The following is a 21,716-nucleotide window of genomic DNA, read 5'->3' as shown; positions in this document are numbered from 1 at the left end:
GAGAAGAGCTTGGGCAGACAAATGACAACGGAGATGTATGATTTATGTGGTTTTTTAGGCCAAAAAGGCTCCAGATAGGGCCTAATAGGGTGGCAGATGAAGGGTGCTCAAAGTGCTGTTTTTTGGCCCTAGTATGTAGAGCTTGAAGTGCTGAAGGAACAGGTCCAGACGGCTCATTAAACCGAACTATGGAGCCCAAGATATTGGAGTTTGAAGGTGCAGTGCATTGCAGATTCTTGCCGGACAGGGCAGCTGGGGACACACGCCCAAAGGGGGCCCCAATTTGGGCAGAGGAAGGAGGATGGTTTTTGAGGCGAGCTCTTGGAGAGCCGGAGAAGGAGAGTGGGTTTTTCTTTTGCTGAAAGGGTAGCTCTCGGCCTAGAAGAGGTGAACTCGGAGGTGTGTTTCCGAGCTCTCGAGGCAGGACGAAGGCGGGTTTCTTTTTGCAGCAAAGGTGAAGCAGTGGTTGCATTTTTTTCATTTGTTGCTCGAGGTCTTCATGCCGAGTAGGTTGTAGCAGTTTTTGATGATTGTGTAGATGACGTTTTTTATCCATAATCAAAGCAGATCCTTTCGAGTTTTGGTGTCGTTTCTTCTCCTTTTTCCCCTTCTTCTCTTTGCTTTGTTCCGACAATCCGGTACCGGTGTTGGAGATGGGTGTGCCTCCACGGGCCTGTGTGTGTGTGTGTGTGTGTGTGTGTGTGTGAGAGAGAGAGAGAGAGAGAGAGAGAGAGAGAGAGAGAGAGAGAGAGAGAGAGAGAGAGAGAGAGAGAGAGAGAGAGAGAGAGAGAGAGAGTGGTGTGTGCTGCGGTACGGTCGTAAACGGGCTGGATCGGTGTGGATTGATGTCGATTATGCGAGTTTTGAAGGTGAACTCTAGTGGATTGGGGTGCAATGATTATCTTGGGCTGCAAAGAGGCAAACTATTTGGTTTCCGGGTGTGTTCTGCTTTTTCCCCCATCCATCGTGGAGAAATAGCCGACTAAGCTGAGCAAGTCGAGAGTAGTGTCACCATGAAACGTGTTTCGGCAAAGTCTGGACAGGTGATACGTTTCGGGCCTTGAAACGTTTCGCTCAACAAGTGAAACAGAAGCCGTTTCACAAACAAGAAGTTACCATAGTTTAGTTTCAAAGTCGCTAAACGCACGTTTTGGTCTCATGTTTCACTATGCTCTAATTTTGGCTGAAACGTTTCGTGATGAAACACCACCTTTCAGGGTGAAATGTTTCAGTCTTGAAATGTTTCGCGGCTACGTTGGTCGAGAGGCCACTCTGTCAGTAGGAGAGTCCAGCAAGTCTAAGCCCTCTGTCCAAAGAGTCACCACTTGCTCTTTGAGCGTAGAGTCCAGCAAGACCCTCTCAGGGATGCGAAGCATCGTGCTCCCCCTCCTCTGTCTATCTGTTACTTTGAAACGTTTCGTGATGAAACACCACCTTTCAGGGTGAAATGTTTCAGTCTTGAAATGTTTCGCGGCTACGTTGGTCGAGAGGCCACTCTGTCAGTAGGAGAGTCCAGCAAGTCTAAGCCCTCTGTCCAAAGAGTCACCACTTGCTCTTTGAGCGTAGAGTCCAGCAAGACCCTCTCAGGGATGCGAAGCATCGTGCTCCCCCTCCTCTGTCTATCTGTTACTGTGAGGATCATTGGTGCATGGCCCGAAAAAGAAGTCCCAGGCAGAATGCAAACTGACCCACCTAAGTCATTGAAGTGGTCACTAGTGTAGAAGCGATCTATCCGAGATAGATTCACTCCTCCCACCCTACGGTTCTAATGAGAAAAGGCTAGGCTGTCAGGTGGCCTCACAAAGCTAGAATGCTGCCACACATCTGAAACCTGCAGTCATACATAACCTCTCCCAAACTGCCAACTCTAACTCCATGCACAATAGTATGGCCACCTCCAATCCTATCAGAGGGGTCCTCTAGCATGTTGAAGTCACCCCCAATGCACCATTGCTCTGCCTGCGGCAGAGACTCTACAATGTGAGCCCAAAACTCTGCACGTGCACTTGCCACATTGGGCGCGTAGATGTTCAGAATGCCGATGGGGCAACCTTGAACCTGCATAGTAATCCACTGAGCCTTGCCTAGCACAATAATCCCTCTGCCCACAATGGCTTGCTGCAAAGAGTCCGTAATAGTCATACATACCCCACCCTAGATGCCTCCATGTCCAAATGCAGCTGACCAAAACGTCTCATAACGAGCACGCAAAATCTGACCACACCGTCGAATGCGGCTCTCACAAAGATGATACTCTTGTAGCATAAGAATGTCAATCTCACCACCCACAAGGCATCTCTGAAGCTCCTGACCCAGTTGACCCCTCTGACACTGAAACTGGGGCCCTCCTAATACCTGCACATTCCATGAGATGATCCTGATGGAGTCAGTCAGAGAAAACAAATGCTGTTGCAGCAGCCAACCTCGCTATCTTTGAGGCTGGTTTGGATGGGGAGTAATTTGCATTTGAACGACCTCTAGACAAGCGCAAAAGAAGTGACTGTCCCGCCTAGGCCCAAGCTCAGCGTGCAACCCGAAGGGCTACATCCTCTGTCCAAGAATCCTCATGCACAAATACATAACAAGGAGTGCACCGAGTGTCAGCAAACAAATGCACCACAATGTGCCTGCAACCTGCTGTATCCGGAGGCATCACGTTGAACTTGACAAGAGGCTAAAGTGTTTGCACCAAATATGTCACCCCCAAGTCCCCTCTGTGGTGTGAGAACTCAGTAGCCTGAATCTGGAGCCAGTCAAGGACTTTGTGCTTGGTCCACTCTGTGAGATCCCTACCACACAGCGGAAAGGAGAAACCCACCGCTTCCAGAGCCTCAATGCCTCTAGCTGCAAGAAAGAGGACGTGGACTCGAAAGCTAGCCTCCTCGAGGTTAGGAGAGGAATCACCTAGAAACCAAGTGAAGTTGTAGTCGAAGAAGTCCCTACGTCTGCGAATGTCAAAGCTAGTCTCTAGGGACTGCTGCAAAGGGAGAAGTCTGCACCATAAAAGGCGGCCTCAGGTGGGGCTGTCCCTCTCGAGCCACACGGCTCGTAGAGAAAGCACTACCAAGAGAACGCCTCGCGACAGAAGCGTGTCCTGTACCCTCCGCCTGAGGAGTGGAGGAGGGGTCGGGAGATGAGACTGTGGGTCCCACCGGGGAGAGGAGGGGCGGGAGGCGAAGGTGGAGGTGGGGGAGGGGGAGGAGGCAGGGGAGGCAGCGCCTGAGGCAGGAGGAGGTGGTGGTGGAGGAATTGAAGTGGACCGGGCCTCCTCAGGCGGGTCCTACTGAAGGGGGTCAAAACGGTTTCGAGTCGGAACCTAGTGCTGCTGAGCTGCAGAAGGTTGGCCACCAAGGGGAGCAGTGGGGCGAGCCCGCCCTTGTAGATGGCGGCCAGGCACCTGTTGCCAACGTTAGCTGTCAGATCACTGGTCTCAGTCCAGGTACCAGCTTGTGTGTCCTGTGCATATGGCTGCTTGGCTTGCTCAGCCTTGAAAGGCTGCGCATGGGCTATGGGTCGAGGTCTCCTGCAAGCACAGGCCTTTGCCAAATGGCCCATCCGCGTGCAAATGAAACACTGGTTCGGGAGACCCAAATACTCCACACTCTGTCTGATCCATCCCCCACTCACTCGAGGCAACAGTACCACCTTGGGGAGGGAGAGTGTCTCTCGAAGTAGAACCCGCACAGTAGGTAAACGTGCGGCCTTGGCCACAACTGAAGCTGCAGTGCGCGGAGACTCCAGAACTGTCCCGAACATGGAACCAATCCTGGGGAGAAAAGGGAGGTACTCTCGCCTCAGGCCTGGGAAACAGACCGAAATCGGCAAGTTTGCCTCCTCCTCAACCACATCTGTAGTAGGGTCAAAACCACGAAGCCATCGTCGGAAGTAAGCTCGAGCTACTCGGATGCCGAGCGGGCTCATCGAAATCACCTTGGCGGTCATCTCTGCAGACTCGAACTCTACCTGGTAGTACCCTCTCGCGAGGATCTAGACAACGGTGATCTTGTCCACATCGGAGAGAAGACGGGCCTGTAGTAATTCTCGAACCTCGCCCCGATTGGGCCGAGTGCCAATGATCTTAGAGATAACCGAAGTGGCTTGCAAGCGCTCCACTTTGGCCATCAAGCTCGCTTGCTCTTCTGGCAAAAGAGCAAGTTGCCCGCAGTGTCGGTTGAGGGGGCTTCTGTGGAGTCCCTCTGAGGTGGAGAAGAAACTGCCATTTTGTGTCTGCTGTTGAATCGAGGAGGGCGTTGGCGACGAGGCGCTCACAAGGAAGCTGAAAATAGAGCCTGCTTGCGAGCCGAAAGCGTGACTCGGAGGGAGGGGGGATAAGGTGGGGCGAATGGAGCGGGGGAAGGGGGCGCGCACAGGGGGGAAAGGGTGGGGGAAAGAGACGATGAGGCGGGCAAGGGGCAACGGGCAGCAGGTAGCGCGCAATGGGCAGCGGGCGAGGGCAGGAAGAGGCTGCGTGAGGGGGAGAAGGGAGTCTGGGCGATAGCGATGGCAGGCAAGGAGCAGCGAGAGATTCATTGATTACTAACTTGTGATCTCGCAATGCCTGAAAGACCTGTAGCATATGGTTTCTATGTTCTGCCTCATCCTTGGAGAAGACTTTAATATCATCAAAGAAAGTGCCAACAAAAGATATGTACTCTCTGAAAATCCTATCCATCATTTGGTTGAAATTCGCTAGAGCATTGGTAAGGCCAAAAGGCATCCCCAAAAATTCATATAAACCGAAACTCGTTTGAAAAGCTGTCTTGTAGACATCTCTCGGCGCGATTCGGATCTGATGATATCCTCTTATCGATCCAACTGAAACAAGAGGATCCCTATAGTTGGTCAAGAATATCATCTATGCTCGAAATCGAAAATCTGTTCTTGATGGTGATTTTATTGAGAACTCTATAATCAATGCACATTCTCCAAGATCCGTCGTTCTTTAAAACCAACAACACCGGAGAGCAGTAGGATAAAGTACTCGGCTGGATAAGACCCTTTTCCAAGAGGTCTTTTACTTGGTTCATAATCTCTTCATTCTAGACTTGGCTCACATGGTAAGGTGGCCGGTTCGGTGGAGTGCTTCTAGGTATCAGATCAATAGTATGATCCTCAGGACGAGATGGTGGCAACTCGCGTGGCAGATCCCCAGAAAAGCAATCGGCATGAGTGTGGAGAAAATCTTGGCGTTCTTTATCAAGTTCAGACATATTTGTCCCGTGTTCATCATTTAACTCTTTCAAATAGATCGAGCAAACAAACAAATTGGATTTCATTAATTTGGAAATGGCCGAAGCCGATACAATAGGGATAGACTCGCCCTTTAGTTTCACATCAAGTACAATTTTTCGGCCCTTTTCATTTGTCAATGTCGCTTTCTTCGCGCGATAATCGACCACGGCGTTCTTCTTATGGTACCAAGGGACTCCAAGGAGGAGGACATCACAACCTTCCAAGGGAATTATGTAAAAGTCCTCGTGCCCCAAGTACCCCTGACAATGCAACCGAAGTTTGCCAATGACAGGTGTAATGGCTATGTCCCGTCCGCGTGCCGCTACAACTGCCTCTGGTTGTGGTACCATCCGATCGGGTGTAATCTCGAGCTGCGACTCCAATTCAGGTGAAATTAAGTTGGCCTTGGCTCCTCCATCAAAGAAAATCATGGCTTCTTGATCTTTCACTTTGCCCCAAGCTCGGCAAAGTTCTTTACTTTCATCTATCGTGATTGGGTCAGTACCCATGCAATCTGGAACTAGTCCTGCTTTCATCTTTCCTTTTCTACCACGTTCTTCTGCTGCTCTCGAACTCTCTGGCCTGTCTTCATTCTGTTCTTGCTATGCCTTTTTAGGGCACTTCGCGGAGACCTGCCCATGTTCCCCGTTTCCAAAACACTTCCCCTCTTTGATGTAGTTGGCCCTCTCTCAAAGAGTGAGCCGGGGTTGTGAATCCTTGTCTTTCTTTTCTTGGGAACTCTTTCTCTTTCTACTTTCATTGTTAGAAGTCTGTTGGGTTCTCTGAGTCAAGATCTCATCAGTGGGGTAAGTCAAATTGCCCGAATGTATTGCAAAACCTCGTTTCGCATGACCCATCAATTCTTGAATAGAATTTGACTTTTGTTCCAAGCAGTAGTCTCGGATCTCTGTAGGAAGTCCGTAGCAAAACCGCTAAAACTGTCATTTAAACGAGACCTTCTTAAATGAAGAGGCTGGTAGAAAAGAGTTCCAAAATCTCTCGCAATAAGCGTCCAGAGAATCTCCCTTGGTCATCCGAAGATGATTCCAAGCAGTTCGTATATCTCGTTCGTACTCTCGAGTCAGCCAAGAAGAAAGAAAAAGCCTTTTGAATTTCAACCATTTAACTGGAGCTTCCTTTCTCAGAAGAAGGGTGGACCACCATGTCCGAGCATTTCCCTTGAAGAAAGATGTAGCCCTCCTAATCTTGGAGTGTTCTGAGTAATGCCCTCCAGAGAAAGCTATGTCAAACTTCTGTATGAAGGCCAAAGCCCTTGGAGCATCTCAGAATCCAGAAAAAGAGTCAAACTTAATTGACTGTCCACCTTCTTTGAGTTCTTTTACTTTCTTGCTTTTATCTCCGAGGAAGTCATATTGGTTGGCTTTGTAAAAATGCTTCTTCTTTGCATAAAACATGTGATCGTCGGAGTCCAAACTGTCTGAGGATGACTCCTCTATAGAACTATCAGAAATTGGGCGAAATCTAGGCTTCTTTGCCTTTTTCTTGCCCTTTCTGAAGCTTTGCTTTTTGCTTCGCTTTTTGCCTTTTTTGTCTTCTTCGCTCCAGTCAGAAGAGCTAGAAGAACTGTAAGAAGAAGAAGAAGAAGAAGAAGAAGAAGAAGAAGAAGAAGAAGAAGAAGAAGAAGAAGAACTAGGTAGTCCTTCAAATCGGACACGCTTCTTCTGCTTTCTTGCCGATGCAAAAGAATATTGACGACCCAAATAACCCGGGAAGTCAGTCCCTTTCTTGTGCTTTTTATCGTGCTTTTTGGATTTGTTGTTTGCGTCCAAAAGCCGGCTAATCTGTGTCTGAACCACCTCTTGTAATTCTTGCTCTGTAAACATCCTCGGAAGGAGGTTTCTTGATTGCCGGTTTGATGGGTGGTTCTGTGGCTTTCTGCCAGTGGCTTCCGCGATGGATTGCCGAGACAAAATTTTTGCAAATTTTGGATCCTTCGCAATTTTAATTATCTGCTTTGTTGGCTCATCAACCAATTGTCGACGTTCCATCTCTTCAATCTCGAACTGTGTAGGCCGAGGTGGGCCGTAGTCTTCCTCTGATTGCTCATGAGAATCTTCTTCATGATCTCCCACATTCGCAAATGCAGAAGAAATCAACTGTTTCTTGTTGGAATTCGTAAGTGCCGTGAGAAAAAGGATCGGATTTCCCGATAGAAGAGAAATTGGCTGCGCTCTGATACCATTCTAACAAACTTGGACACCCCAAGTCAAGATTCTACGGCGACACAACAGAGATTCTCTTCAAAACAGTTCACAAAGATGACACGGCCTGGCGTAGTTCTGTGCCTAGAGGTATTGCCCCCAAAGACTGCACCCCTTTCGGTTTTTTTTTTTATATTAATCTGTGTTCAAAGTACAAGAGAGCAGGCAAGTGCTCAGTCTCAGACTCTGCGTCCAGATGCTCTGAGAAGTGAAGCCTTACCCACTTATTTATAAGTACAAGCGATGCTCAAAAGCAAAGCCCCAAAATCTCTAAATTCAAAAGCTTATAATCTCAAAAGCAATTGTGTCAAAAGCTGTCGTAAAATTTGCCAGCGTAATTTCCGGAATCCTGTACAGTGTACGGACTGCCACGTCATCAGCGTGAAATCTGCCGCAAAATCCGGGGGTCCGTACTGTGCCACATGTCAGCCTGTCGGCGCATAATCTGGGACCTGCCACATCAACAGTGTGTGTGGGCACTGCCACGTCATCAGTTTGTGACAGTAGGCCCCAAAGATTGACGCCCCTTGTATTGCCTACTGTGGATAACGGATTGTAGGTGGGCATTTCAATAATATAGTGGATTGGCGAGCAGGTACACCGCCTAATTAACCTTCTATCTCGCCTCGGGAGAGAGATGCTTGGGACAGACTCCTTTTTGTAGTTTTTGGTAGAGTATACGATGACACTCTGCAGATAAGGAGTTTGCAGATGACACTCTGCTCTTTGCACAATATGACACACATACCTCTGAAAAGTTTACGCGATACTACCTTTTGGTTGGCCAGTGGTGCGCTTATCAACTGGCACAAGTCTTGTTTTCTAGTAGGTGTTGATGAGGATTGTTAGTGGGGCGTACGGGACGCTTTCACTTGAATGGCTAGAGGACAGACTTGCCGATATTTGGGTTTCCATGTTGGCATGGATGTGATATATGTGCATCAGTTTGAGCGTCTATCAGGAGGAAGCTTTGCCGTTGGTCTTTAATGCATTTGTCTTTGGCTGGCAAAGTCCAGGAGATAGTAGCCAACTTCTGCTGAAGAAATTAATGGTGGGCTTACCAATCTCTAACCGCTTTTGGAGATGAGAGACCACGAACTACAATCTTGCTCTCTTGAGTACAAAAATTGGGCCTTGTGAGTTTGATGGTAAGAAGGCTCCAACAAATTACTGGAGGGGCTAGCCTGCACCATTGAATTCCACATGAAAGTATTGGCACCCCATCAGGGCTGTGTATCCATGATTCAACACCTAACATCTGCTAGCAGTTCCCTCTAGAGAGGATCATGGAGCTTGCCTACGCTGGGGCGACCACCGAATCTCAATGAGCTTGTAGACAACTCAATTTTTCTTGAGATGAGAGACCACGGACTAAAAATTTCAATGTGCATCTCAGAATAAAGGGTTTGTATTGTCATCATGGATATGAAGCTAGGAAAATCGTTGCATTGTATATGTTCAGCTAATAACATACCATCTAGGACTGCATGTGTGTATTGTTGTGTCAACAAATGAGAGTGAATCAATGACTATGATTGGCGGTTTTTACTGTTTTTTTCTTTTTTCTAATTGGAATCTGACTAAGACAAATAATTATTTATGTTCAAGTTTTTGCGATGTTTGTCATCAGCTTTTTTTTTTGACTACCTATTTTACCTCCCGAAACCTCTCATAGAGCCAGATGTCTATAGACTGGAAAATACCTCTGTCAATTAAAATTCAAGGCGCTTGTTTAATGAACAAGATCAATATCTTTGCTTAGTTGCTAATTATAGTGTTCAATGATGGCTGGTGATTGACCAGGCTTTACAATCTGGAAAGCTGCACGTTGGTGGCCTGGTTACAGAGGGAAGTGCTGGGAGTACTGCCATCAGCCTTGCAATGGTTGCCTCTGCATATGGATGTCGGTGTCACGTCGTGATTCCTGACGATGCGGCAATTGAGAAGGTTGCTTAATTTCATCTAATATAGGATGTACCATGGGTTAATTATAATTGAACATGGAGCGTGTCATCTATTTGGCCAGTGATGCATATTACCAAACATTGAGTATGTGATTAATATAATATACAGGATAGTATTATTTGGAATGGGCAGTGTGCCAATATAGTTTCTTTTGGTGTGCTTTTACCAAGTAAAAGATTTAAAAATCTTCATGCATGTCTGGTGAGGAATGAATTGAACTGTTTTGTTAATGTTTGCAAAAGGCAAAATGACTAATGAGACCAAAAGCTACACCCATGGTATGAAAGATGCAACTGTTTGGAAAGAGAAATATGTCCTGCTTTCTTAGAAAGCGTTTCTCTAAGCTGACGAGCCTTATCAAATACAAGCTGAGACATTGCTGATCTGGGAAATTTACAACTCTGGAGGGAGGTCCAAAGCCCTCTCAAAAGGGGTGATAGAAATGCCCTTTAATCTTCTAGTAAGCAGGGTGGTGGCATGTAGGGCTCCTGTGTCTCTTATGCTAACTGGCATACACAACACACACTGCTCAGTGGCACGCCACTGAATCTGCCAATTTCTATGAAGCTGTATAACATCATATCAAATGAGCAGGCTCATCTGTATACAACTCAAATTGAACAGTGGTGCATCCAATCAATACTGAAATGGGACAATCTGTCCATCATGCTGAGGCCATGTATTTGTGCATTTCTGTCTGTCACCTGTCATGCATAAAGGAGATTGATCTGATAAGTGCCTCAACTATGAAGGAAAGAGCACCAAGCTCTGCATCTAACAATCTCATGGGGGATGAAGGCCTTCCCGCATTTATATCATGGACATCAGTCACCAAGGGTTTCCATGGAACGTGGAAGATGCAACTAGAATATCAAACAACGAGAGGTTTGTGCGAGGCTCCGGGAATTGCACCTGTAAGCACATCCTCTCTAAAGCATTCAAGGCAGCATGCTCATGCCAGCTGGGCATCAGCAGCTCCTCTGATTGGGAAAGATGGGCGTGTGACTGTCACAAGTTGCTGGCGTCGCATGTCCTAGCATGGCTCTAAAAGGATTAGGGCCCATAAGGGACCCATTGCAAATGGACAAAGTCAGCTAAGAACCTGAAAAACTGATTTTGCGTAAAGATGCTGCAATGGCAAGGCAGTACGACATCTCACATCTTGCGCTGACAGGGTGCTGATGTGGCAGGGTGTGCGCAAGAGATTTTCAGTGCCAGCTTTTGAAGTTAGAGCTTTTGGAAGCTGAGACTTTTCAGGGGCTCTGCTTTTAGGCATCCCTATGTAAGTTTGTAAGGAAACTAGGGCTTCATTCTCTAGCAGACTATCTAGTATCAAAGTCGCGGAGAGAAGAAAGGGTGCTAGACGTTGGGGCTAGTGCATCTGGAAGCAGAACTCCGGCTCTTCGTGTCGACTCTCTCTCTCTCTCTCTCTCTCTCTCTCTCTCTCTCTCTCTCAAAATGAGAGCACCTGTAGCGCAGATATTGTGTCGTGCTCTCTACAGTGGGTGCTCCTCAGTGCAATGTGCGTGACAATCTCGCTCAAAACAGACCGAAAACAAAGGAACAATAGACAACAACTGAGCTCACAGAGACACAACAGCAGTAGACCACAACATATGACTCGACTATCTCAAAGAACTGATACAGACTCTGGCGTGGCAGCACACTTAGCTCCTGCCCAGGACTCACAGGTACAATAGGGTGTCGAGGCTCAGATGTGCAAGGATGGTGAAGACTTGCTGTGTGTATAGACTCGCTACTCCTAACGACCACGTTGGACCATAGAGCAAGAAGATGATCCGATGTCCCAACAGCTGCTACTCATATGTACAACCATAAAGAGCCACCAACGGCTCATAAATGTCAGCCATCTAAATCTATCCCCAAACTGAGTGGTGCTGACCTGGCCACGATGTCCACTAGACCACCGTCCGTATCCCCTGCCACGTGTCACTGCCCAGCCAAGAGAGTCTGGCCAGTGTGAACTAGCCTCGACCAACTATACTAATTCTGTGTCCTGTGAAAGTGACACTGTAGCCCGCTATAGGTTGCCCGCCACAAGACCGCTCACCGTCTCGGTGAGAGAAACAACTGAAACTGCTAATCGACCGCAAAGAAACCTACACTGCCCATCACTGTGATTATAAAAAACTGCTCAGTCACCCAAGAGAAAGATTAGTCGCCACACCATCCGAAGCATCAGTCTCTGAAGGTGGTGCCATCAAATCAATGGTGGGGCCTTGCTGTATGTGAGCTCTCCTGTCCGTAATTGGGCCACCTGAGGAGGGACCAGCCACCTGCTGCTGGGCAAAGAGTAGTACTTGTCCTGTAGTGTACTCAGGATGTCGAGTAACACAGCCATGGCGGTGTGCTCCAACAATACCGTCGCAGCAAGTAACGTTCTGCATCTGAGGCAATGGTGATGCCTGAAACCCCTGAGGATACCGTTGATTGTAGTACTGAACTGGAGTCTGTGGGTAGAGTCCCATAAATTGCTGAGAAGGACCCGTTGCTGCATTTTGCACTAGTGTACCTGCTCCAGTCCATCCATAACCCATACCCATCATCGTAGGTTGGGTTGCCATATTTTCATGTAAGAGCAGTTCTCTAAATCCTTGTACCTGATTTTGAAGGTCATTAATCACTTGAGACTCACTTCAAGGCCTATTGGAGTGCGAAAATAGTAGCATCCCGATCGGCGATGGCGCTCTCAGCGACTCGCAGAGATCCCTCCATAGCTGCGTAAGTAGCTGCATGACGCTGGTGTGTAGCTGCCAACCGCTCTGCTCCAAGCTCAATGGTGGCAATGGCTTGCCTGGACTCCTGCAGTATATCCTCAGATAGCCGAAAAAGTGATGTAGAGTCCGACACTGTTGAAGGTCATGTAACAGTGTCAGGGTGAAGAGAGCTCGCAAGTGGTATAGCTAGTGGCACTGGGGTGGCAAGTGGCAGTGCTTGTGGTGGTGGACTGGGAGCATGCCTCTCTGGCGGAGTAGAGACGGTGGGAGTGGTTGCAGCAGGACTAGGCATAGGAAAAGAAGCAACTCCCACTCGGGCTTGGGAGCTAGTCACTGTGGTAGGAGTAAAAATAGCAGCAGTAGAGAGAGGAACACACTGTAGAAGCCACAGCTGTGACATGCATAGTGTGATCTGCAGCGGTTGATCTTATCATCGAACCAGTAGCGGGAGTATGCGAGGAACGTCGAACAGGTTGCTTCACTCGAAGCTGTTGGCTTTCCGAAACTGGCAGTGATATTAAAGATTCTACTGTGTCCTTCACTACCTTCGCCCTCTTTTTCTTAGGCTTCCCAGGTAGATCCATTGTCTGTTCAATATCTTTCCCTTTTGCCTTAGAGCTTTTATGCCGCATATCCGCATCCACATCCATGGGACTAACAGGTATGTTAATGACCCAGGCCGACATGGGAGCTACAAAGCATTGGAAGCTAGATTGCACAGATTGCACTTGAGCTTGGAATCTTTTTGCCCGCGACTGTAAGGAGGTAAATAGAATTTGATGAAAGCCACACAGGATGGTGTGGATGAGGCAGTATAGGCATTCGCAGTGCGAGAATATAGTAGGCACGTCACATCTGCCCTTGCTTACTTTAGCAGCTCTGACCAAAAAGTAGTACTTGAAAGCGGCCTAGAGCTTTCTATTTCTTGCATAGTCATCATGACTAGTACTAAGTAGCTCTTTGCATGCCTCAATGGTCGCATCTTTCGAAAGTTGTGAATAGGTTCTCGTAGCCGGTTTTACTGCAGGAAAGGTTGTCATCCCCAAAGCGTGACCAATGCGTGTAGCAGTAACTGGGTGCCATCTAACTTTGGGAAAAATCTTGAGAACCTCATGCACCATATCCGTCGGAATATCAGAAGGCAGATCGGCCTCTGCTAATGTTGACAGACCTAGCGTATGTAGCTGATCTTTTGATAAAACTTCTCGAAGAGGCGGATGAGGCTGCTGCAGATGGAAGTTCAAAGTGAATTTGGTTTGAGTTTTGGAAGGAGGCCGAGGAATTTGATGGCTCAGCACCTGCGTGATTGCCTTCTTCTTTTTGTTTTTCACATCATCTTTTTTTTTTTTTTCAAGAAAAAGATCCTTCTATTAGTTAATGAAAACTGCTCATAGGGCTACATCCACCTCTGCAAGAGAGGGCTACAACAAACATGATGGGGAGACTCTCCCAATGAAAAAACAACATATATACAATGGGGCTAAATCAAGAAATGGGAGGAGGGAAGAGCCACACAGGTGGACAGTAGTGCCATCTGAGCACCCCCTGGACCATGGTGTAGAAAGGCCCAGGGCGCCAGAGTCGAAGGAAAGCCTCGCGGCGCTCCCGCATGTGGTCGGAGCTGCCCTGTAGTCCGTCAAGCTGTCCTCTGAGAGTATGGATCAGCTCTAGCCAAAAGTCACGAACAGTCTCTGCTCGTGGCACAGGGCGAGCCTCAAAGATGCGGAAACAACGGGCCCGCCAGATAAACCAAAGAGCTAGGCCGCTGATGAGCTCCCAGCACTCCTCTCTCTCACTGCACCACTCCTGTGGAGTAAGGTCTGTAGTAGGCTGGAGTGCAGGTCGCCCCCCCTGTATCACTATCATCCTGCTGCTGGAAGATAGCTAACTGTAGTGCCGGGCTCGTGAGGGTGGACCAAGCCGCTGCCCCCCAAGTGTACTGTCGAGCCGCGGAGAGGGCAGGCATCACCCGAAGAACTCGTAGCCACACCTGCTGGGCCGAAGGACAGTCCCAAAGACAGTGTCGCTGACTCTCCACCAACTGGTCACAGGCTGTACATGCGGCCGAGAGACCACTATGCACAAGCCAGCTCCCTACTGCTGTGGCTCTGTGTGCAACCAACCACTGGAACAAAGTGACGCGCCTCGGCTATCTGGAGTCCCACAGCCTCTGCCAAAAAGCTGCCAAGAACTCAACTGTGAGACCCTCCTCCTGCCAATGACGTGCTGCAGCGGGGCGGGCCTGTCTCTACGCTGCAAGTATATGACGTCCAAGCCGAACAGTGTACTGAAAGAAAGGGACTCCTGGGCGGTCTGCAGAAGAGAAGGGGTCGCTCCATAGCCACTCACCAGGATCCCACTGTACTCCCAAGCCCATAGCCTCCAGTGTCCTGTCTTCTTCCTGTTCATCATCTTCCTATTGGCTAGAAGACTCTGAGTTCGAGTCAGAGTTAGAGCCGGAGTCAGAAGCTCTGTAACTCTCATCATTGTGATCAGTGGAGGATAGATCAGTGAGGCCATGGCTGGAAGTTTCTTTATCGTCTTCTTCTGTAGAACTTCGAGGTGTTTCAGTAGGTCTCTGTCGAGAGAAAGCTTTCTTCCGAGCCTTCTTGCTTGTACCAGCCATCTTGAATTGATCTGTTTTCTTTTCTTTTCTTTTTGTGCTGAAATAGGTTCTGACTGAAAAGCGTGAGATGTTAATCTGCCTGAAAAGCATGAGATGAAAAGCTAAAACAGCTTCGGCTGCAAAGTTTGAGCTCTGTCTAGGATCGCCTGTAGTGTGAAGATGGGCGCGATAGACTGACCCGATTACTGTTGTAGGGAGGAAGAGGTGGGCGACAGGCTGCAGGATGGGCGAGGGGTTTGGTTAGGGTAAGGGCGATAGCATAGAGGGGATGAGGGTAGGGGCGATGGGCTTATGATAGGGGCGAGGGTTATCATCTAGGGAGGCGAGGGAAAAATTGGGAAGGGGCGAGGGGGGTTTTTAGTGCGCAGGGGCGATGGTAGTGGGTAGGGGCGAGAGGGGGTTTAGATGGTAGGGGCGAGGGGGGTTTGGGCGAGAGCAGTATAGGGTAGGGGCGAGGGTGGGTTTAGAGGGTAGGGGTGAGGGCAGTATAGGGTAGGGGCGAGGGGGGGTTGTAGAGGGTAGGGGCGAGGGCTATATAGGGTAGGGGCGAGGGCTATATAGGGTAGGGGCGAGGGGGTTTTTTAGTGGATAGGGGCGAGAGCAGTAGAGGGTATGGACGAGGGGGTGTTTTTTAGTGGGTAGGGGCGAGGGGAGTTTTTAGTGGATAGGGGCGAGAGCAGTAGAGGGTAGGGGTGAGGGGGGTTTTTAGTGGGTAGGGGTGAGGGGGCTTTGGTCGAGAGCAGTAGAGGGTAGGGGCCGTGATGTGACCAATGTAGTGGCCACCTGTAGGACACTGTGTGTATCCTCCAAAATGTGGTCTACTTCATAACGAGAAACGCACCTGCGCAGCACACCATCTAGCCCAGATTTGTAGAGCTGTCCGCCAATCAAAGAGAAGGGTCTAGACTTCAGCAAGAGTCTTCTTTATTGCGAGGGAGAAGCATTCTCAGGATATAGGCCAGTAGAGAGGAGATGTAACACATCTCGATACCATTCTGGGGTCGTGTCGACCTTAAAGAGATGACTATCCGGAAAGTCATCACATCAACCCCAATATCGAGCTCACCTATATGTATGCGAGAGAGATGGTCGGCCATGACATGCCGCTTGCTTGGACTAAGAACTACTTCGAAATCGAATTCTTGGAATATCAGTAGCCACCTCCAGACTCTTCTTGCAACTTGGGGTTTATTCAAAAGATAGCGTAGCCCATGATGATCCGTGATGATAGTGAAGTGAACCCCTAACAAGTAATGACGAAACTTCTGTAAAGAATACACCATAGCCAAACGTTCCCTTTCTATGGTGTTGTAGTTGCACTCTGCTTTGGTGAGCAGGCGACTTGCATAGTGAACAGGGCGATCCAGGTTGTACTCCTTACTAGGCTGAGTCAACACAGCCCCCACAGCCAGTTGACCGGCATCAATATGCACATGAAAAGGGAGAGACCAATCTAGAGCCACTAAAATAGGTGCTTCAGTTATGCGCTTTTTGAGGTATTCAAATGCTTCAGCCTCAAGGTTTGACCATTTAAAGGGTACAGTAGCACTAGTGAGTCGGGTCAATGGTTGAGCCACCTGTGCATACATTCGTATAAACCTGTGATGATAGTCTGTGTGGCTTATAAAGCTCTGAACACCTTTTGGGTTGATGGGAGGTGGCAACTTCAAGATGGCCACGATCTTCTCTGGGTCAGGTGCTAAACCTTTGGCAGACACCACATGGCCTAGAAGTGTGCCCTCAGTGACCAAAAAATAAAATTTGTTAGGATTGAGCTTTAGGCGTGCCTCTCTGCACCTGAGGAAAACAACACCGAGCTGAGCGAGGTGCTCCTCTAGATTTTCCACTGGGGTTGAACATTGAGCACCTGAGAAGGTTGAAAAATCGTCCATGAAGATCCGAAGATAATCCGTAACTAAAGGACAAAATGTGAGATATACTGCTCGATTGCAGGAAGGTGGAGCAATTTTCAATCCAAACGACATTCTAGTGTAGATAAAAATACCCAGGGAGGTACAAAGGCCGTTTTAAGCTGATCACCTGGATGGATGTCCAACTGATTGTATCCACTGAACCATCCATGAAACTGTACAATACATGCCTTGCTACATCTTCTAGCACACGCTCAGTGAAAGGTGTGGGGAAACCATCTGGGATAGTTACCTTGTTCAGAGCGCGGTAATCTATGCGCACACGGATTTTAGTGGACTGCTTCTTAGGCGCTATTACCATGGGTGATAACCACTCAAAGTGCTCCACAGGTACAATGATCCTTGCCTCTTGCATTTTTTCGAGCTCTGACTTGACAACCTCTGCATACTTTGGGTTGAGCTTGTAAGCTCGGCCTCTGACAGGCTTAGCCCCTTCAACCAGAGGGATAGTGTGGACACCTAATTCTGGTGGGATCCCTTCCAAATCCTTGTAGGACCAAGCAAAAACATCTTTAAAAGAGTGTATAAAAGAAACTACTTGATCAAGTAATGCAGGATGCTCCCATAACCAGGCTGCTAATAGGACGTACTGAGGGTTGTCAGGGTCCCTTGGTTGACATCTTTGACCGAGTCAGGAGGTGTAACTGTGGAGGGTGCTTCAGAAGATGAAAAATGGGCTGCCTCTTGGAGCTTCGAGACATCATAGGCTGGTGTTTGATCGATTGGAAACTCTGTATACTCCTCTTGTAACCATCCTGGTGGAAGCTCCTCGAAGGGTAAGTCTTCAGACACGGACATAGCAGAGTGCTTTTGAGTGGGCGGGGCTTCTGCCTTGGGAGATGTTAGAGGAAGAGGTGGAGCATTAGCGAGCTCAAGCAGAGGAGATTTCTTCCCCCTTCGGTGATGTTTTATAGGTTCACCGAGGCCGACGGCTTCCATCAGATGAACACTCGAATCATGGTCATCAAGGACTAACCCACTTACTTCTTCGACTGGCACACTTTCGGCTGTAGGGCTTGGGACATTGGTGTCGGCCTGAGGAGCTAGGAGAGAGTGTTACAGGCACAACTGAGGCTTGAATAGAGACTACATAGCACGGCATCGATGTGGTAGCTTCCAACCATTGCAGCAGGTCTTCGTCAGACCTATCAGGTGGGATGGGCTGCTCAGGGCCGGGGTTCGACTGTACTGACAATGAGCTGTGATGAACCATTGGATCCATACCTTTTTCAAGCCGAGTTGGTTGCATGGGGGGGCCAGGAGTATGTATCCACATGGCGTCGTTTCCCCAATCATGAAGTGCCTTAGTATGCCGCAACCATGGTCTACCAATAAGCAAAGGAAATCCTCCCTGCACTTGAGAAAGACTGACCACCACAAAATCCAAGCTAAATGTGAGGTCTTGTACTATCAGAGGCACCTTCTCTACTATGCCCATAGGGTAGACTGTCCTCTGGTCTGCCAATGTAACAGTGAATGGAGCAGGGTGGGTAGGCTGCAGACCTAAGGCCAACATAGTACATTTTGGCATCAGATTGATGTCAGATCTACCATCCACTATGGCGCCTGAGAATTGATGCCCAAGAATAGACACAGTGAGACAAGACTTTTGTAGTCGGTGAGGGGAGCAGCTGGATAAGAAATCATGTAGGACTCCAAGGGCTGCACAGGTAGGTGCCCACCACTAGGCCTTGCACCAGGATACAGAGACTGGATGATGAAAAGGGTGTCACTTCTAAAATTTGCATCAAGTCGAAGCATGTCCTATAGTGACACTTGCTGAAAGGTGTTTTTCAAGATAGACTTTGCTGTAGGCTTCTCTCTTTTGATTAGATCTTGGTCTGGTATCTTAAGCTTCTACAAGTCCTCTACTGCTTCCATGAAAGCACCATCAATATCTGATAGAAGAGAGGTAGGTTGCCTCTTGGCACTACCTATTGGTTTGACACCTACTAAGGGAGTTTGACTCATGTGGGTGATTGGAGATGAAAAAATTGGACCGCCAGGGAGGCTGAGGCCGAGAGCATCTCTTTGTGCCCGTGTGAGCACACCAGCCGGCTCTTCCACCTGCTTCAACCCATCGCGAGAGGCAACTACAAGAGTGGAAGGCGGGGCCTGTGGAATGGTGCTTACTATGATGAGGTCAACCTTTGGGAATGTAAACTCCTGCTGGCTCTGGCTTGTGCTTGCAGATGTGGATGCACGTTGTTTTGGGCAGTCCTTACTATAGTGATCCTTAGCTTCACGGCAGTGTCGGCAAGGAGGAGACCCTTCTGGCAACGGACATTTTGTCTGATAATGTCCATACTCCCCGCACCTGTAGCACAAAATTGGCCTACTGGAGGGGCGAGGTGGTCTCGATCCTTACTGCATGGGGTCGATCCTTGCTGCATGGGGCCGAATGCTGAAGTGTAGAAGCTTTGGGGAATTGAAGGAGTAATAGCATGATAAAAGCTGGGGGATGCAAAGTTGTTGTGCATACCTTTCATAGCTTGCATAGGAGGTGTTGTCAGCAGAGGTGGCATCGGGTTTTGATGGCCATAGGGTGAAACCATGTTGAATGCAGGTGCTATCCCTTGTTGGAGAGAAGGACCTAGACTTTGTTGTATATGCCGCAATCCCTTGATATAGTAGCAATCCTTGTCTTCATGCCCCGACTTTTCGTAGAAGTGGCAATAAGCCCGAAGGGGACAGTCCTGTGGAGGATGTCCTGGAGAGCGACACGACCTGCACCATACCATAGGTTTAGTCTCTTGTTGAGACGAAAGCTCTTCTAGCTCTCTCTTGATTTGATCCAAAGCCTCAAGGTGTGGTGGTTTCTCCTGTCAAAGAGATATTGATTTCTCCTCTATAAGAGCGCGTTGTAGTTTTAGGGCTTTAAGCTCTCTACGTAAAGAAGTCAATGGATCAACATGAATTTCCGAAAACAGAGAGGGGGTCTCTACGTGAGGGGAGTTGTTGAATAGCTTCCTAGCGCAGATACTTGGGTTTTACCTAGCTTCCCCTACCTTGCCTTGCACTGTGTGGTCTGCTGATCTGGTCTCGTCTCGCACTGGTCCAACTGTTCTTGTCCTCTCTCGCCCTGGGCCAACCAGCCCTCGTCCCTGGACTAGTCCTTCCTCGACCCTGGTCTAGTCCTCCTCGTACTTGGTCTAGCCTGGGTCTAGTCACTGGCCTGGTCTAGTAGAGTCTAGACTTGTCATCAACGAGGTAAAGCAATGAAGGGTCTTCTTCCCTAAGCTGTGTTTGGTTGAGCTTTGGTTGGATTTGTGGTCGTTGCATGACACATACAAGGCGGTCATTCGAGCGTCAAAGCGCACTACTGGGTCTTCTAAAGTACTACAATAGAAGACGACCCTTGATACCTTGTAGAAGTCCATCAACCTCATCACCCATACCTCCACATACGATATCACCCATTCCCCTATCCGGTTCCACATCTTCCAGGTCACCTTCCCCAGTAAAGCTCTCTCCTATTTTGTTACAGGAGGCTATTGAGCAATGTGCTCCTGAGCAAGAGGCCATGGAGGCATTGGCCAGTGTTTTGGCCAAGGTGAACATCATGTTTCCTACCGTCAAGGGACTCTCTTCAGAAGATGCAGACGACCATGCAAGAAGGTTTGTATCTCTGTAGGGGTGGTGGTCCTAATAGAGAAGATGCTTATTTGGTACTCTTTCCATCTACCTTGGATGGCTTAGCAGACAAATGGTACAGTTAGTTTGCAGAGAACCATTTTGCAACTTCGGTAGCTATAAGGCAACAGTTCTGTGCAGCATTCAAGCGAGGTGACTACCAGGAGAAGGTTTTGGATGAGTTGGCCAACATGGTGCTCTAGCCAAAGGAAACTTTTGCAGAACTTATGACTAAAACCAAGTCTCTGGTTGCCAAGCTTCCTAGCAACCCGGTGAATTTATGGTTAAGAAGTGGGTGGAGAAGGCGCTTCCCAAAACTTCTCAGCAAAAACTCCGAGAGAGTCTCCGCCCGACGCCACTCTGGAGGAGTTCATCGCAGTTGCTACTAGGATAGAGGGGGCTAGGTAGCTGTTCAACAACTCCACTCACGTAGACACCCCCTCTTGTGTTTTCGGAAAGGCCTGCTGATCCATTGACTTCTTTAGGTAGAGAACTTGAAGCCCTAAAACTACAACGCGCTCTTCAAGAGGAGAAATCAATCTCTCTTCGACAGGATAAACCACCACATCTTGAGGCTTTGGATCAAATCAAGCGAGAGCTAGAAGAGCTTCGGTCTTAGCAGGAGACTAAGGCTATGGTATGGTGCAGCTCGTGTCGCTCTCCAGGACATCCTCCACAGGACTGTCCCCTTCGGGCTTATTGCCACTTCTGTTAAAAGTCGGGGCATGAAGACAAGGATTGCTACTATATCAAGGGATTGCGGCAAATACAACAAAGCCTAGGTCCTTCTCTCCAACAAGGGATAGCACCTGCATTCAACATGGTTTCACCCTATGGCCATCAAAACCCGATGCCACCTCTGCTGACAACAAGGGATAGCACCTGCATTCAACATGGTTTCACCCTATGGCCATCAAAACCCGATGCCACCTCTGCTGACAACACCTCCTATGCAAACTATGCAAGGTGTGCACAACAACTTTGCATCCCCCAACTTTTATCATGCTAGTACTCCTTCAGTTCCCCAACGCTTCTACACTTCCGCATCCGGCCCCATGCAGCAAGGATCGACCCCATGCAGTAAGGATCGAGACCACCTCGCCCCTCGAGTAGGCCAATTTTGTGCTACAGGTGCGGGGAGTATGGACATTATCAGACAAAATGTCCGTTGCCAGAAGGGTCTCCTCCTTGCCGACACTGCCGTGAAGCTTAGGATCACTATAGTAAGGACTGCCCAAAACAACGTGCATCCACATCTGCAAGCACAAGCCAGAGCCAGCAGGAGTTTACATTCCCAAAGGTTGACCTCATCATAGTAAGCACCATTCCACAGGCCCCGCCTTCCACTCTTGTAGTTGCCTCTCGCGAT

The 21,716-nt window shown here is 48.6% G+C and overlaps 1 protein-coding gene across 2 annotated transcripts in view; it reads left to right on the top strand.

Annotated features, from left to right (window-relative positions):
- LOC147454013 (Pyridoxal-5'-phosphate-dependent enzyme family protein) overlaps nucleotides 1–21,716 on the top strand; it is a 153,212-nt gene that overhangs the window by 87,443 nt on the left and 44,053 nt on the right. For both annotated transcript variants that reach the window (XM_086516027.1, XM_086516026.1), the window contains exon 4: nucleotides 9,258–9,401. In XM_086516027.1, the coding sequence (XP_086372153.1) occupies nucleotides 9,258–9,401 (144 nt within the window). The remainder of the gene's footprint in view (nucleotides 1–9,257; nucleotides 9,402–21,716) is intronic.

Source organism: Adiantum capillus-veneris, chromosome 7 (assembly GCF_014529385.1).
Source record: "Adiantum capillus-veneris isolate H3 chromosome 7, ASM1452938v2, whole genome shotgun sequence".
Lineage (NCBI taxonomy): Eukaryota > Viridiplantae > Streptophyta > Polypodiopsida > Polypodiales > Pteridaceae > Adiantum > Adiantum capillus-veneris.
Note: the sequence above shows the minus strand (reverse complement) of the source record. Positions and strands in the feature narration are given on the sequence as shown.